The 17,169-nt window shown below is 35.2% G+C and overlaps 1 protein-coding gene across 1 annotated transcript; it reads right to left on the minus strand.

The window, feature by feature from the left end:
* Window positions 1-5,611: 5,611 nt before the first annotated feature.
* Window positions 5,612-16,913, minus strand: OTOS (otospiralin). Its single transcript, XM_053708983.1, has 4 exons — window positions 16,847-16,913; window positions 14,529-14,621; window positions 13,654-13,680; window positions 5,612-6,110 (listed from the first exon to the last, which is right to left on the minus strand). Exons 2-4 carry the CDS (start codon window positions 14,584-14,586, stop codon window positions 5,926-5,928), a joined length of 270 nt encoding a protein of 89 aa, XP_053564958.1. The 5' UTR covers window positions 14,587-14,621; window positions 16,847-16,913; the 3' UTR covers window positions 5,612-5,925.
* Between the last annotated feature and the right edge of the window lie 256 nt (window positions 16,914-17,169).

The following is a 17,169-nucleotide window of genomic DNA, read 5'->3' on the forward strand; positions in this document are numbered from 1 at the left end:
ATTTCCTGATCCATAATAGTTCTGACTTCGTAGCGTTAATCTTGTAGCCAGAAAAAGAGCTAAACATATGTATTAGTGTTTGAAGTTTTGGGACATTTACCGAAATATACAAGAGAACATCATCGGCATATAAAGCAATTTTTAACTCCTTGGTCCCTACTTTAATTCCCTCTATTTGCTGCCTGATCTTTATGGCTAATGGTTCAATAGCAATATCAAACAATAGTGGGGAGAGGGGACAGCCCTGGTGCGTACCTCTTCTAAGATGTATGGTAGAGGATTCCATAGAATTCATAATTAACTTAGATTAATTTTTGTATCAATTTTCAATGAACTTTAAGAAATTATTTTTTAAATACAAAGTGAGAGAGCGAATCTAGGAGATCTTTCCCACTGCCTTCCTCTAAGTTAGTAAAATAGTCAATGGTCAAAAAGACCTCCCTAATTTTAGCTGCTGAGTTTCTGTTGTGAAGAAATCCTGCCTGATCATTATGAATAATATCACCATATTTTATTTGAAGTCTTTTTGCTAGGATGGAGGTAACATAGTCTGAGTTGAGAAGTGCAATAGGTCTATATGATTCTTTTTTTGGGGGGGGTCTTTTCCCTTCTTAAGGATTAAAGTTGTTTGTGAGGCAGCAACATTGGATGGAACCATTTTATTCTCTACGTAGAAATAGTTAAACAGATTCTTTAAATGAGGGGTAATCATTGGAGCCAGGATTTTGTAGAATTAATTTGACAGCGTGTCAGGGTCGGAGGTTTTATCTGATTGTACAGCTTGTATACATTGTAAGATCTAATCCTCTGTGATAGGGGAGTTAATTTTTGTAATTGAATCATTGCTTAAAATTGGGTTATTAATGTTATTCCAAAATTGCTCACTAGCGGTTTTATCTGAGTCCCTAAAAGCATACATATTTCTATAATAATCTGAAAATACTTCTAAAATTTCTTTCAAGGTTTTATAGACTGAATCTTTATCTTGAATTAAATCAATTAAGGAACTCTTTTTACTGTTCTTCACTAAATTAGCTAGTAGTTTCCCAGCTTTATTACCATGTCTATGGAATTTAGCCTTTGAAGTCTGCTTGGGATGTGTTGTGTATTAAAAAAGTATCCCTTACTTTTTTGGCTATTGTGTACCTTCTCCAGTTTTATTTTGAGATAAATAACGATTGTAGGAGTTAGTGACTGCCCTTAAGACTTCTCTTTCTCTGGCTCTGTATTTCTTTTTTAATTTCACAGTATAAGCTATGATATAACCCCTGAGTACTGCCGTTGTGGCTTCCCACTAAATAGTTGGGTTGTTTACCGACCCATAATTAATATATAAGAGTGTGGGTGACACCTCAAGGCCTACTGTGTAATGCTGGAGGTTACAAACAGTAAATATTGCTTATTAATGATGATAAAAGTATTTGTAAACATTACTCTCAGACCCTTTATAATTAATCGATAGATCCGTACATAAATACTTGAAAATTAATTTAATGTAAGAAATATAAGAACAACAAAAATTCATCTAACAATAACTATATACAGGTACTTGATATAAAGTAGATACAATAAAATTATGACACCGGTGTCCAATACTCTATATAGTTAAAATACCTAATTTAAAACACCTATTATAAAAACAATAACAAATAGTTAAAGCAAAATTCATACATAGCTTCATATACACAACTGATTGTTCTAGATGGTGAAAGCTGACAATAATCTTAAATAAATATAGAAGCGGTTAGACTGCGCTATAATTGTGGAGTCTCTGAGACGTAACTCTCTTATAAGAGGTTTCTTACTGTCCGTTTGTGAGAGTTTTAAAAAGCAGGTATCTAAACCTCTCTTGAAGGTGAATACGTTGATATATCCAGCCCTTATATTTACATATGTATTTGTGTTAGGCAGTCCTTTGTAAAAATCCCAGATAATGAGCAGTATGAATATCCAAATAAAAGTAGGTGGATACACAGTAGGTAGATACACAATAGCTTTCGTATGTGCAATAGATCACAGTCAATATCTTGTGAATATGTTACAATTGTTGCGGTCAGCACATTATATGTAAGTGATATAACTGGTGTTCACACTGAACAGTACTCACAGATTCTTCGGCGTCCTCGCCAGACCGGTTGCTTTCAACAGTCAGTGGATGATGCGTGTGACTGAAGCCCAATTGATTCGAAGATATGAAGTGTGAGCACTTATTCAAAAAGGACAACAGCTGATTGTTTCTTCAAACTCCTACCACTTCACTTTTTAACTTCTTCCAACAAAATTTAAATGAAGTGGTTATGGGAGTTCATCCAATATTTGTGTCTAGATGATGTGGAACTGTGAAATGGAACGTCTACGTGTTTCAGCTACTCAGAGCCTTTGTCATCCTCTGTGATAGGGGAGTTAATTTTTGTAATTGAATCATTGCTTAAAATTGGGTTATTAATGTTATTCCAAAATTGCTCACTAGCGGTTTTATCTGAGACTTCTCTTTCTCTGGCTCTGTATTACTTTTTTAATTTCACAGTATAAGCTATGATATAACCCCTGAGTACTGCCGTTGTGGCATCCCACAAAATAGTTTGGTTGTTTACCGACCCATAATTAAGATGGATGTACTCCGCCATCTTTCCGTTTAGCCAATTTTTAAACTTAAAGTTATTTGCTAAGAATTTTGGGGGGAAAAAGCGTGGTGGTGCGGAATAGGATTTATTTAATAAAATTTCTAAAAAAAAATCAGTGCGTGGTCTGAGATACAAATCGGTGTTATTCTAGTTTTAACCCCAAGTTTATATACATTTTCACTTATCATAAACATGTTGATTCTGGACAAATCAGGGTTTTGGGTTCTCCAGGCATCTTTAACTGATAAGTTATTGAAAAGGATTCTAATCATTTTAGCCTCTAGAGCATCTCTTTTCGTTTTTTGATTATTTGAGACTCATTCTATCAAGTGGGTATTGTAGGGCCATGTTAAAATCGCCTGCCACAATAAACTATCCTTCCACAAATTGCAAGTTTTTAGACTGGAGAGAGTCCCAGAAACTAGTGTTAAAATTGTTTGGGGCATATATATTACAATGTGTATATATAGAATTTGCCATTTTTAATTTTAAAAACAAAAATCTACTCTCAGGATCAGTTAATACAGATAGAGTCTTATATACCATGTTTTTACCTAGTAAAATAGCTACCCCCTTTTTCTTGCTAGGCTTGGTGTGGTGTGGCAATAATCTCTCTTACCCAGGAAGATTTTAGTTTTAGGGATTCCTCTGCATTTAAATGGGTTTCCTGGTGCAAAGCTAAGTCAGTGTTTAATCCCCTAAGGTTAGAGATGATCGTTTTCTGTTTTATCGGGGATATAATGCCACCAACATTCCAGGATGTGATAGTCAATTTGTTTACCTTATTCATTATTTAATGGAATAAAATAAATAAATAAAAAAGGGGAGGGGGGACCATACACCACATAAAGGATAAAGAAGAAATATACATATTTTAAATAACCATGTTGAGGACCAATCATTTAGTCCAAAAAAAAAGAAGCAATTGAACAATGCCAACCAGCTACTTAGGACATTTTTCTGCATATCATTTTTCTGCCTCCAAGGCAGAGTCAAAAAAATAAGTTTGTCCTTCTATAGTAACTCAGTTTGGCCGGATAAATTACCGTGGCCTGAAAACCAGCTTTTATCATTTTACCACAGACTGGGGAAAGCTCTCTTCTTTTCATGGATGTCTCAAAAGAGAAATCCTGGAATAGTAAAATTTCAGAATTATTTATATAAATGGGTTGATTTTTACGAAAATTTTGCAAGAGCATAATTTTATCCTGAAAATTTAGAAGTTTGACTATGATGGGCCTTGGTTTCAGGTTCCCTCTATCACTAGAAGGTGGTTTCCCCAGTCTGTGTGCCCTTTAAATTATGATATGAGGATTTGAGGAGGGGATATTTAATAGTTGTTGAAGTGTCTGGGAAGTAAACTTTATTAAAATCTTGGTACTGTTTATTTTCTGGAACCCCAATGATTCTAATGTTGTACCTCCTTGATCGATTTTCAAGGTCCTCTAACCTATTTTGTAATTTAGTCATAGCCGTGTGATTATACTCTATCTTGGAGTCATGGGATTCTTTCAAATCTTCCAGATCGGAGATTCTTTGTTCTGCTTCCTGAATTATTTTAGAAAACTACCTTACGTCCTTAGTTAGGTTTTAGAAGTCTTGTTTAATTTCTACTTTAAGTAATTCAAATTTAGGGGTTAATGCTTGTATAATATCAACCAGAGCTTGAGTATCAGAGGGTTTGTTATATCTTATAGTGCTACCTGCTTCTAAGTGTACTTCTACCAGGGTTTCAATGGAATTTTTGATTTTCTTTCTCTTTTTTTAGATGCCATAGCTGAAGTCGTGATTTTACTGTGAGTAGGTGAGTTAAGGAACTTATCCATGCACAGTGCTTGTAGTGAATTAGCAGCTAATTCTAATAACCAAAAAAACAATTGGGTATGCCAAGGGAAAAAAAAGAGGGGGTGGTGGTGAAAGGGGGGTGAAGGGGAGGAGGAGACGGGTGAGGGGAGGAGGGGGGGGGTTAGTGAAGAAAGTGTAGGATGTGAAAGGGAGAGAAAAAGAGTCTTAAAGACCAGTTATGGCAGGAAAAGGAACAGAGAAACCCTTATACAAGGAGACCCAAATGTTCCCCCTTTTTTTTAAAGATCCTATTTTACCTGTAGGGAGGTTACCCTTACACTGTGAATATATTAGGTTAACTTGACCTGATTAATATAGTTTATCTGTATAGGTCACTGTTACCAAAAAATAATGCTAAGACCTGAAAAAAGTGATGTTATATATTCAGTAAACCTCTACAGAAAAGCCTACAGATATCTTAAATTTTGTGGATAGCAGGTAATTATCTCTGGAGATTTCAGTGATATATTTGTAAAATTAAGCTTGATAGTCACACGTTCAGCCTTTTTCTTGGTAGGCTATAGGTCACATTAAAAAAAATAGCTTTCTAGAAGAGATTATTTGCCTGAAAAAGCTGGCTATGACCGGTGAAACGTACATTGGATCTGATTGGACTGTTGGGACTCTGATGGATTGTTCCCTTATCCTGAGCGATTTTACTGGAGTAATAAATTGCTTTTATGAAGTTTGATGTCCCTTGATCCATCTATACTTAGTTTATAGGATACCCCGTATTTACCATCAAAAAGGGATATGAAAAATACTTAAAGAGACATTAAACAGCTGGGTACAACTACACTAGAATAGTTACTACTCACCATGCTATTGTTTTTTATTCTGTACTCACAGGTCTCTTTAAAGCTGTTCTCATATTTAAACTCATAAAGAACCCAGTTGCTAAAGCTCTGCATTTTATACTGGGTGCCACCATCTTCTAGCGTGCATATTGTTGCATCATCTGATAGAAGCAGTGGATTTTCACATATCTGTGATATTACTGCCTTTTTTACAGTTGTTTATTTCAAAGAAAAACAGAATATAAGCATATTACCTAAATATATATTGTATCTTTCGACATTTGTGATGAAAGCTCAGATTTGCACATATAGCTAGTGCTGGTATTATGATGAATATAGCAGAAATGTATTAATAGAAGCCATTTTTATTATTATAAAATATTATACAATAAGTAGATGAGTTTTATTTCAGTAAGCCAGGTATGTTGTAAAATCCAAAATATACATGCTTTTTATACGGACTAAGCATATTAATGTGAAAGGCTTTGATCTTTCCATACAATGACTTTTATGTCCAGTTTAATGGATTTTGGGGTGGCGACTTAATCTGACACCATTCACATTGGTTCATTTTGCTGTATACACATTACAGCAGGGTCTGCAGACATTTTGTATATACAGCTATATTCAAGCAACTCATAGTATAGAACTAAACAATTCTAGTGCTCATGGTTTCGGCTGGTGTATCCCAGTGTATCTCCAATTGGGTAGTGAGCAAAGAAAGTACGAGCCATGTCATTGATCCTGTCATATGCTCCCAGGCTACGGAAATGCTCAACATACTGCCAGAAGTCTGAGGTTGAAAAGGGCCAGTAGGGATGGGCAGGAGCCTCTTCATATGGGTCTGAAAATAAGAGCAAAACAATGTATATATAGTTAATTCATAAAGTAGCTATGATTATATTTTCACATTCTTATCTTTTGTTATATCAATTATTTACCTTAATTTACACACACACTAGAAGCTTTACAAAAAACAATATTGTAGAGCTGCAATAACTAATCGATAATAATCGATTATGAAAATAGTTGTCAACGAATATCATAACCGATTAGTTGGTTTGCAATTAGTTGGTCTGCGCAAAGCACCAGCTGCGTCACGCCAATGAGCTCCTGCACATGGTATTTTGTTTTATGGTTATGCCCTTAGCCTAAAGGACGTCTACAGACGTTTACTTTTCACTTTTTCAGGACAGTATAAGTTGGCTTATGTGCAACCAAGAAATAAAATATTAGTCATCATTTGGATTGTTTATATTAAATCAAATAATTTGGGACTATGCTTAGCATGATATAGTGCCGAGCTTGTTATTTATACCAAGCCCTAGATTGATGGGATTTGTTATTTGAATTGATGTGCACTATTATCTGTTTATACAATTATTAGCAGATCGCTTGCTATTGCTGATTATATCTACTCTATAGATAAATGTGTACGGCTTTGTTCTTTTGTTTGATATATATCAAGTCCTTAGCACTTTTGACTCTTTTGTTTTTTTTTATATTTTAATTAATTGTAATGTGTACCAAATTCAACCTCTATAAGTATATATCTGTTATTTTAAGAGCGGACTAAATATTTTTTCCCTAATCTTATAGCTGGTTATTTACCATTGCATATAGATAGTCAAGATATTTTTATGTTATAATGAAGTCCAGGCTTACTTTGTTAAGAGGCCCCTTGCATTGGTGGAGAGTTAACAAAGATAAATATCCCAACTTGGTGAAATTGGCAAAACCTTACTTATGCATCTCAGGCACCTCAACACCATCTGAGTGCCTCTTATCTTCTGCAGGCAAAATAGCTTGTAAAAAGAGATCCAGTCTCAGCCAGGAGCGTGTGGTTATGTTGACATTTTTGCATTTCAATTAAAAGTTTCTAAAAGGTGGGATATGTGATAGTCTACCTCTTTCTAGTTCTACCTCTTTTGAAACAGTTGTGGTGTTGTTTTTCTTAATTATAAAAATTATTCTGCTGTTTAAAATTTGGATGGTTGTGTTAATGTAAAGTTGTAGTCTTATTTTTATTTATCCGATTAGTTGATTAATCGAAAAAATAATCCGCCGATTAATCGATTATGAAAATAATCGTTAGTTGCAACTCTACAATATTGTTTTCTTTCCCAACAAAACATTTAATGATTCAAATAGAACATGGGATTTTAAACAACTTTCCAATGTACTTTTATTGACTAATTTGTTTTGTTCTCTTGGTGTCCTTTGTTAAAAATGATACATATGTAGGTTCAGCAGCTGCTTATTGGTAGCAGCACATAAATGCCTCATGTTATTGGCTCACCCAAAGCATTCAACTAGCTCCCAATAATGCATTGCTGCGTCTTCAACAAAGGATATCAAGATAATTAAACATCTTCAATAATATAAGTTTACTGGATAGTTTAAAATTGTATCATCTGCATGGACCATGAAAGAACATGGGTTTTATATCCCTTTAAGTAGGCCTTATTATTTGTTTCGTTTTATTATTTATTTATAGTTTAAAGGGATTTATAGCTGCAATAACAACTTTTTTATTTTCTTATCATTCTCCTCTAACTTTGCAGTTGTTAAACACATACTCATATTCAAGCAGTAATGTCAGGTTTATGTTCCTTTATGTTCAGTCATGTTTTCAGTTTTAAATACTGATTTCCAAAAGCCTCTAATTTTTAAATGTTTGAATGAAATGGTCGAATTTTTTTCAGTTTTCCTGTCATCCAGATCATTAAATATTTTAAAACTTTAAGTAAATTGGTTGTGTGTTTATTAAAAAATAATCACCTAGATTACAAGTTTTGCGCTATAAAGAGTGCAAAACGAATGCAACTAAAGTTGCGTTATTTCACCCTCCATAGCGCTGCCATTACGAGTTTTTAAAAAGCTGCCTTGTGCGTGCGATATGGTTGTGATGAGCTCTATACTGCACAAAATCCAAGGGCTGCTTTGACGTGCTCGTGCATGCTTTTTCCCCCATAGACATCAGTGGGGAGAGCGTGTTAGAAAAAACCTAACACCTGAAGCGCGGAATGGCGATCGCCGTAATGCAACCCCATTGATGTCTATGGGGAAAAAAAAGTTACGTTTAAACCTAACACCCTAACATAAACCCCACATCTAAACACCCCTAATTTGCCGCTCCCGACATCGCCGCCACTAATAAAAGTTATTAACCCCTATTCTGCCGCTCCCAGACATCGCCACCACTATAATAAAGTTATTAACCCCTATTCCCCTGCACCCCAACATCGCCCACATCTATAATAAAGATATTAACCCCTATTCTGCCGCTCCCGACATCGCCGCCATTAATTAAAGTTATTAACCCCTAAACCTCTGGCCTCCCACATCACCGCCACTAAATAAACCTATTAACCCCTAAACCGCCAGCCCCCCACATCGCAAGAAACTAAATTAAACTATTAACCCCTAAACCTAACAACCCCCTAACTTTATATTAAAATTACAATATCCCTATCTTAAAATAAATAAAAACTTACCTGTAAATTTAAAAAAAAACGAAGTTTAAACTTTATATTAAACTAGCATTACTATTATACTAAAATTAAAATAACTACAAATTAAATAAACTAATTTACACATTAAAAAAAATTAAATCTAAAATAACAAAAAATAAAAAATACTAAATTACAAAAAATAACAAACACTAAATTGCGAAAAATAACAAAGTTATCCAAAATAAAAACAATTACGCCTAATCTAATAGCCCTATAAAAAGCTCCCCCAAAATAAAAAAAAACCCTAGCCTACAATAAACTACCAATAGCCATTAAAAGGGCCCTAAAGAAATCAGCTCTTTTCCCTGTAAAAAAATACAAAGACCCCCCCAACATTAAAACCCACCACCCAACCAATAAAAAGCCTAACTCTAAGCTACCCATTGCCCTGAAAATTGCATTTTTTTGGGCATTGCCCTTAAAAGGGCATTCAGCTCTTTTTCATTGTCCTGAAAAGGGCATTTAGCTGTTTTAAGATAGCTCAAACCCTAATCTTAAAAAAAAACACCACCCAAAAAAAAGTTTAAAAAAACCTAACACTAACCCCCGACGATCCACTTACAGTTTTTGAAGTCCGGACATCCAGGCACCGAGAAGTCTTCATCCAGACAGTGAGGTCTTCATCCATCCAGGCGGCGTCTTCTATCTTCATCCAGGCGGCATCTTCTATATTCATCCCGGCGGTGCGGAGCGGGTCCATCCTTCAAGACATCCGGCACCAATAGGATAAGAGCTGCTGAAATTCTATTGGCTGATTTAAATTTAAAAAATCAAATCAGCCAATAGGAATGCAAGAGATGCCATTTTGAAACGGCTCCCTTGCAATGAAGATTCAGTGTGCGGCGGCGACCATATGAAGAGGATGCTCCGCGACGGATGTCTTGAAGGATGGACCTGCTCTGTGCCGCCGGGATGATGATAGAAGATGCCGCCTGGATGACGATAGAAGACGCCGCCTGGATGGATGAAGACTTCTCGAGCTTAGGTTTTTGTTAGTTTTAGTTTTTTTTTATTTTGGGGGCTTGGTTCGGTGGTGGGTTTTTCTGTTGGGGGGCCTTTTGCCCTACAAAAAGGCCCTTTTAAGGGATATTGGTAGTTTATTGTAGGCTAGGGTTTTTTTTTTATTTTTGGGGGGACTTCTTTTTTATAGGGCTGTTAGATTAGGTGTAATTGTTTCTATTTTGGATAATTTAGTTTGTTATTTTTTGTAATTTAGTGTTTGTTATTTTTTGTAATTTAGTGTTAGTTATTTTTTGTAATCTAGTATTTTTTGTTTTTTGTAATTGTAGATTTTTTTTTTTAGTAGTGTTAGGTTTTTTTAATGTGTAATTTAGTTTTTTTTAATTGGTAGTTATTTTAACCCCTTAAGGACTAGCGACGTACCCTGTATGTCGCTGGCCTTTTTTTGGGACTTGATTGTTTTATAGCGCAGTCTTGCCACCAGCGTTAAGACTGCTCGATGCCACAAAGCCTTCTGGAGGGAGGTCATTAATAGCGTGTTCTTGCTAGACTTGTGCTATTATGTCCTGAAAAAACCCTTAATGACCAGTGACATACAGGGTACATTGTGGTCATTAAGGGGTTAATTTTAGTATAATAGTTATGTTAGGTTAATTGTTAGTTTAAACTTTTACTTTTTATTTATTTTAAGATAGGGATATTGTAATTTTAATTTAACGTTAGGGGGTTGTTAGGTTTAGGGAGTAATAGTTTAATTTATTTTTTTGCGATGTGGGGGGCTGTCGGTTAAGGGGTTAATATGTAGTTTATGGGTGTTCAGATTGCAGAATGGATCGTGTCGGTATGAGCTGGAACGCAAGCATTTTAGCTTCACCGCACAACCTGTAATACCGGTGCGGAATTGACATTGCGTTTCAGGCTAAAATGCTTGCGGTACAGCTATACCGACAAGACTCGTAATGGCTGCGTTCTGTTTTTTATGCTGAAATGGCCATTTTTTTCAGCGTTAAAACCGGAATGCAAAACTTGTAATCTAGGTGAATGTGTGTAAAAAATCTTTATTTTTTTAATACAGAAGGATTAGGAAATTATTTTTAGACACAGCTACAAGAAAATCTTCTCAACCGATCTTCATGAAATTTGCCGTAGAGATTGAGCTTTTGAGGGTGTTTGTTTTATGTTAGTTTGGAGATGATGTTCATAAATGCCAGAGATATATGGTATTAAAAATGTGTTACAATATTTATGTGCATGCGCATTTTATTCTAGATTATTAGAACATAAATATGTAACATAAATGTAAAATATTTAAGGGTGACATAACATTTAAATTAATCTTAACATTGTAAGTTGATCTGTAGATTCATATTTTTTGGCAGTTATTCTTATTTAAAATAGCTCATTTATTTTGTTATATATACTAGTCACATTTATATTTGAGATGTGGTTGATCCATAGTTTTGGCCTTACCTGGTCAGGACAGACTAGAGAAACAGAACAATTGGCTAAATAACTGACCATGCAAGAGTACATTTCGGCCTAGTTAACATATATGGCCCCGAAAGTGGATTTATTTACACTAGAAAGAGCCTAGAAACATGACACTAATAAAAACTTATTTTGTCAAATGTAGATTACAAATATAATTAGAATTATAACAGCTAAATGCATATGCATGGTTTAAGCATATAACATAACTATATTGAAGATTATTTGAGCTCCATTAATCAAATGTCGAGCGGACATGTTTTGCTGTAGCAAATCATGTCAACTGGACATCGCTGCAGGTGGGCAGCATACTCTGTTCGCATTTATCATTGCACAAGCATTCCATCATAAAGGCTTGTGCAATGTTGTATCCTGCTGCAGGGGCTTTTAATCATCCCGATCGGATTGGGATGATTTCAATAGGTTAAGGAGCAGCGTTCTTACGATTTCTGATTTTCTATCGTTTTGGGTGAGCCTGAAATGATGGGCCTCCAAAGCAGCAACTGCTGCTTGATAAATAGAGCCCTTTGTGTAGACAACTTATTTGTTAACACATTTCACCTGTGTCAGATTAATCAAAAGTCTACTTTTCTATGTAGCAACTTTAAAGAATGGAAAACTGCAAAAGAACAGAGATCCTTGCAGCTAAACTCAACATCACTCATTATACATAAATGTAAAACATAACTGACTGATTCAATAGTGATGATGGCTAATGTGTTTGACTATATATATATATATTGTTATTTGTCTATCAATGACAACTCATGATGTGTGCAATTAACAATTTCCTGCTAGCAACTTTATATTTCCTATATTTAAAGGAATATAAAGTGTAAAAAGAAGATGCATTTTATTATAGTACTATTGCTTGTTTATAACTGTGATGTCAATCACAATACTTTAGAAAAGCTTTTCTAAAGGATTGTGATTGATTCTTGTGTGGTTTGGATTACAAGTGGTGTGCTAAACTTAGCTTGGGCCACGATAAGCAATATAGTAACTGCGCTAACTTATGAGTATGTTAGTTTAAAGTAAACTGGTGTGCTCATGGGCAAACAAAATTTGAGCTCAACAGATTAGAGTACCTTTAGACCTTAAGTGTAAGGGTTAAAGAAAAGTTGCATCAAGCACAACATAAATACATTAAAATAAATTATTACACTTATATATACACTTTCTGCTAAAAAAAATATTTGATATATTTTTATAAGGGTATATGGTATATAACAAGGTATTTGACTGAGAGGGCTATAATATATATATATATATATATATATATATATATATATATATATACGTGTGTGTGTGTGTATATATATATATATATATATATATATATATGTATATACATGTGTATTTACATGTGTATTACATACATATGCATATAAACACATAAATATACATGTATATGCATATATACACATATATTCTCACACATACACATATTTATTTTCCACTCAAATACATTTAAACATGACCAATCATTTTTAATATTTTTTTACTGTTTTTACTGTACATATTTAACATTCAAATGTTTTTTACTTAGGAAAAAATGTTCTTTGTATTTCTAAATAGATATTTCTATATATATATCTGCATATGTATCTATTCCCATATATATTCAATTAGATATATAGGTATAAATATATTTAAAAAAAAAAAACAGATTGATATAGAAATATATATTTAAAAATTAAAAGAACATTTTCTTCTATGCGAAGAACATTGGAATGGAAAATGTGCATAACTACATCGGGTTTAGCGTAGTTGGTCTAATGCGTGTCTGGTTATCACGTGATTAATAAGTGTTAGGTATTTTTCTGAACAGTCTATGGGAAGAAGTTAACTTTTTGCTTTCAACTTGTAATACGTGTTCCTAAAAGTTTACTTTAACAGCAGGTAGCACGTGAGTGGGGGAAAAAAACAACAACGTGCCACTTGTACTCTGGCCCTATATGTTTATAGAAGACAATGGGGCATATGTATCAAGCTCCGAATGGAGCTTGATGCCCCATGTTTCTGGTGAGCCTGCAGGCTCACCAGAAACAGCAGTTATGAAGCAGCGGTCACAAAGACCGCTGCTCCATAACCTGTCCGCCTGCTCAGAGCAGGCGGACACACATCGCCGGACGATCGGGTTGATTGATACCCCCCACAGTACGATCGGGTTGATTGACACCCCCCTGCTGGCGGCCTATTGGCCGCGAGTCTGCAGGGGCCGGTGTTGCACCAGCAGCTCTTGTGAGCTGCTGGTGCAATGCTGAATACTGCGAGCGTATTGCTCGCCGTATTCAGCGATGTCTGTCGGACCAGGTCCGACAGACATTGATAACTAGAGGCCAATATGTTTATTATGGTCAGTCACTTCAGATAATAAAAGGTTAATTCTTAAAGTGAAGCATAAAAAGAAACTGTTCTTACCTGGCTCTTCGTGTACGGGTCTAGCATCTGAAAATACACAAGAACAATTTATGTGAGAGAAGTTTGGAATAGACAAAGGAAAGATTCATAGTGCAAAGTGTGAGGAGAATCCTAATATGTTCTGGGATTCCTGACAGTGGAGGGCTGCCCTGCACATAATGGTCCCTGTGTCCACTGACAGCGTGACACTGTTTCTCAGTAGAGCTGAATGAACAGCATTCCAAGCCACTGTGTACACACAGCCGTCTCCTGATGGGGAAACGCTGACATTACTAATAGCCCCTGCAGAGCAGATTTGCTGAAAGATAGCCATGTGTGGAGAACCTTCACAAACCTGCTTCTTTAGTCAGCAATGTGTTACTTCAGTTCATTTCAGTTGTTTATTTAGAAACTAGCATTGAATTTGAAATTAGAATGTGAAAACAAAACTGTGGTGATATAGGTGGAGGATTTAATCATGAGTGATAAATAAGTATCTGGCTAATGTAACTTACTCTTTAAGGCAGATGACTAATATCATGCAAGCCTTCCAGGTTTGGATATGGAAACTTCTGCTTTAAATACATTTATCCGTAATAAAACATGCAGGATTGAGGGGAAAAAACATATATTTTCTGAAAGAGAAACTTGTACTTTCTTCCCACCTTAATACCCATCTTTCATTTCACTGCAATGATGAATAACACCTTTCTTCAGTCTGTATGAAATGTCTTCTGTTCTCAGACATCCTGTCCTCTTGGAGTTACTGCATTTGCACCATTGAGCCTGTATAGCCTACTGCGCTACATATGTCAGGAATCTCACCAACCCTTTAGAAAATAAATGTATAATGAAATATTTGTGTATGGAGAAAATAATGAAGTTTGTGGACTTACCAATAAGGGAGATCAGAAGAAGACAGGAAAAACACAAGCTGATGAGAAGGATCTTCATGATTCTTATAAGGGTTCTGTTACCTTCAAAACAATCTAAAAAATGTATTGTGCAAGAAAGAGTTATGTGAGGTTGTAAACAGGCTGTGTTGTACAAAGAAAAAGCACTTTGTCAAGTTATGTTGTACTTTGCCATAATTATGTTGTTTTATGGAGAAATGCAAGTTTAATAAAAACACAAATGTAAAATGAGTAAAACTTGAAAATTCTGTTAAATTAGTAGTACCTAATACAGTGCTATGTAACTTTATTATAACTCTGCAATGGTCTATAATTTAGAAACGTGTTTGTTAACAAGTGTATGCATGTATATGTATTATATATATATCCAACAAAGTAAGTGTACTCACAGGAATTTCAGATATCACCAGCGTCAAAAATTGTTGACGTTTCGGGGACTATAATATCCCCTTCATCAGAATGATGAGTTGTAATAGTCCCGAAATGTCAATACATGTTGACACTGCTAATATCTGAATTTCCTGTGAGTGCATTTACTTTGTTAGATATTTACTTAATAATTGCAATTAGGTGGCTGTACCAGGAGGATGTATCCGCTTTTAGCAGTTTATAAATAAAAATCTAAATATTATAATTCTATGTGTATGTTACACTAAAGCAACAAGCAATATGAATGCATAGGTGACAGGTGTAAAGAAAACTTAATCTCTGTTGTTTGTAGCACAAGGAGTGTGTATGTTATACATAATGTGGTTTAGAGTGCTGTATGTTATGTTAATATAGTGAATATATATACGAGTTTGAAAGGTACTATGCCAAAATCATATAATATAGTGTAGGGTCTGCAGATGTAAAGATTTGTTATTTCAACTTTATACCACATCTAAAACTGTGTGTGCTTTTACATGAACATGCTGTATTTGGACATCCACATTAATATGTCTATTAGCTCTATCACATATAACAAATATTTATCTGCACAGAGCAGTCTATCATGCACAACATAACAATCTATGTATGTATTTGTTTATGTTTGATAAAGGGGGAGACCCGGAAACATCACAGTGAATTAAACCACTGTTGAATTTCAAGACCTTAGTGTGCGGTCTCTACTTTGGATTGTATACATACATTTATGCACCTGCACCTGGGCAAACAACTTTAAAACGAGAGTGCTTGGTTCTGAAAAGTGTATATATATATATATATATATATATATATATATATATATATATATATATATATATTAAACAAGGGCAGATAAAAATCAATGTTTTCCCCGGGACCTTTTTAGTGGATGCACCAGCCAGCTGATTTTACTGACCACCCGGCTACATTTTTAGCCAATATTAAGCTAAAATGATCTTATGTTAAAAATCCACAATTTTATTTAAAAAAATGATCATTAAATCCATTATGTTAAGTTATGCAATTAATTTTCACTTTGGATAGCAGAAAATGATATAATATTACAAAATGTTACACTGCCCCACCCAGCTACTTCATAATGCCACCTGGCTACTTCATAATGCCACCCAGCTACATCATAATGCCACCCAGCTACTTCATAATGCCACTTGGCTACTTCATAATGCCACCGGCTACTTCATAATGCCACCCGGCTACTTCATAATGCTCCCCGGCTACTTCATAATGCCACCAAGCTACTTGATAATGCTACCCGGCTACTTCATAATGCTACCCGGCTACTTCATAATGCCATCCGGCTACTTCAGAATGCCACCCAGCTACATCATAATGCCACCCAGCTACTTCATAATGCCACCCGGCTACTTCATAATGCCACCGGCTACTTCATAATGCCACCCGGCTTATTCATAATGCCACCCGGCTACTTCATAATGCTACCCAGCTACTTCATAATGCCACCAAGCTACTTCATAATGCTACCCGGCTACTTCATAATGCCATCTGGCTACTTCATAATGCTACCCGGCTACTTCATAATGCCACCCAGCTACATCATAATGCCATCCGGCTACTTCATAATGCTACCCGGCTACTTCATAATGCCATGCGGCTACTTCATAATGCTACCCGGCTACTTCATAATGCCATCCAGCTACTTCATAATGCTACCTGACTACTTCATAATGCCATGCGGCTACTTCATAATGCTACCCGGCTACTTCATAATGCCATGGCTGGCAAAATTTTCTGAGGAGAACACTGTAGATTAACAATAGCAACACATGTTTATATATAAATAGAAAGCAAACTAGATATGAGTTACTGCGTTTACCTTCTCTAAAGCAAGCATTGCATGGATATAAAGTTACCTGCTGTCTCTGCTTCCTCTCTCACAGGTTGTGTACTTCTCAAGCAGTTTTCTGGCAGAGTTGATGTATAAGGAGGGGGCTGTCTAAGGAGGTTACCAAGTCAGAAACTTTTTTTTCCCCAGCAGAAAATCAACAAATATAGGCTTTGTTACATATGTATTTCTATTGATATTTTGTTTGAACCACCATTACCAATAAAAAAACAATATTTCTAGGATTAATATTATCATTCTAGCTATTTAATTTCTGATTTAAAAGTATAAAAATTATTATCCGTCTATCTTTCTATCTATCTATCTATCATCTATCATCTAACTATCTAT

This window comes from Bombina bombina, chromosome 4 (assembly GCF_027579735.1).
Source record: "Bombina bombina isolate aBomBom1 chromosome 4, aBomBom1.pri, whole genome shotgun sequence".
NCBI classification, from domain to species: Eukaryota; Metazoa; Chordata; class Amphibia; order Anura; family Bombinatoridae; genus Bombina; species Bombina bombina.

Coding starts and splice junctions, on each gene's coding strand:
- OTOS (XM_053708983.1), bottom strand. CDS start 14,586: ATGAAGATCCTTCTCATCAGCTTGTGTTTTTCCTGTCTTCTTCTGATC. Junction 13,681..14,528: donor TCTTCTGATCTCCCTTATTG/GTAAGTCCACAA, acceptor GTGTATTTTCAG/ATGCTAGACCCGTACACGAA. Junction 6,111..13,653: donor ACCCGTACACGAAGAGCCAG/GTAAGAACAGTT, acceptor TCTTATTTTCAG/ACCCATATGAAGAGGCTCCT.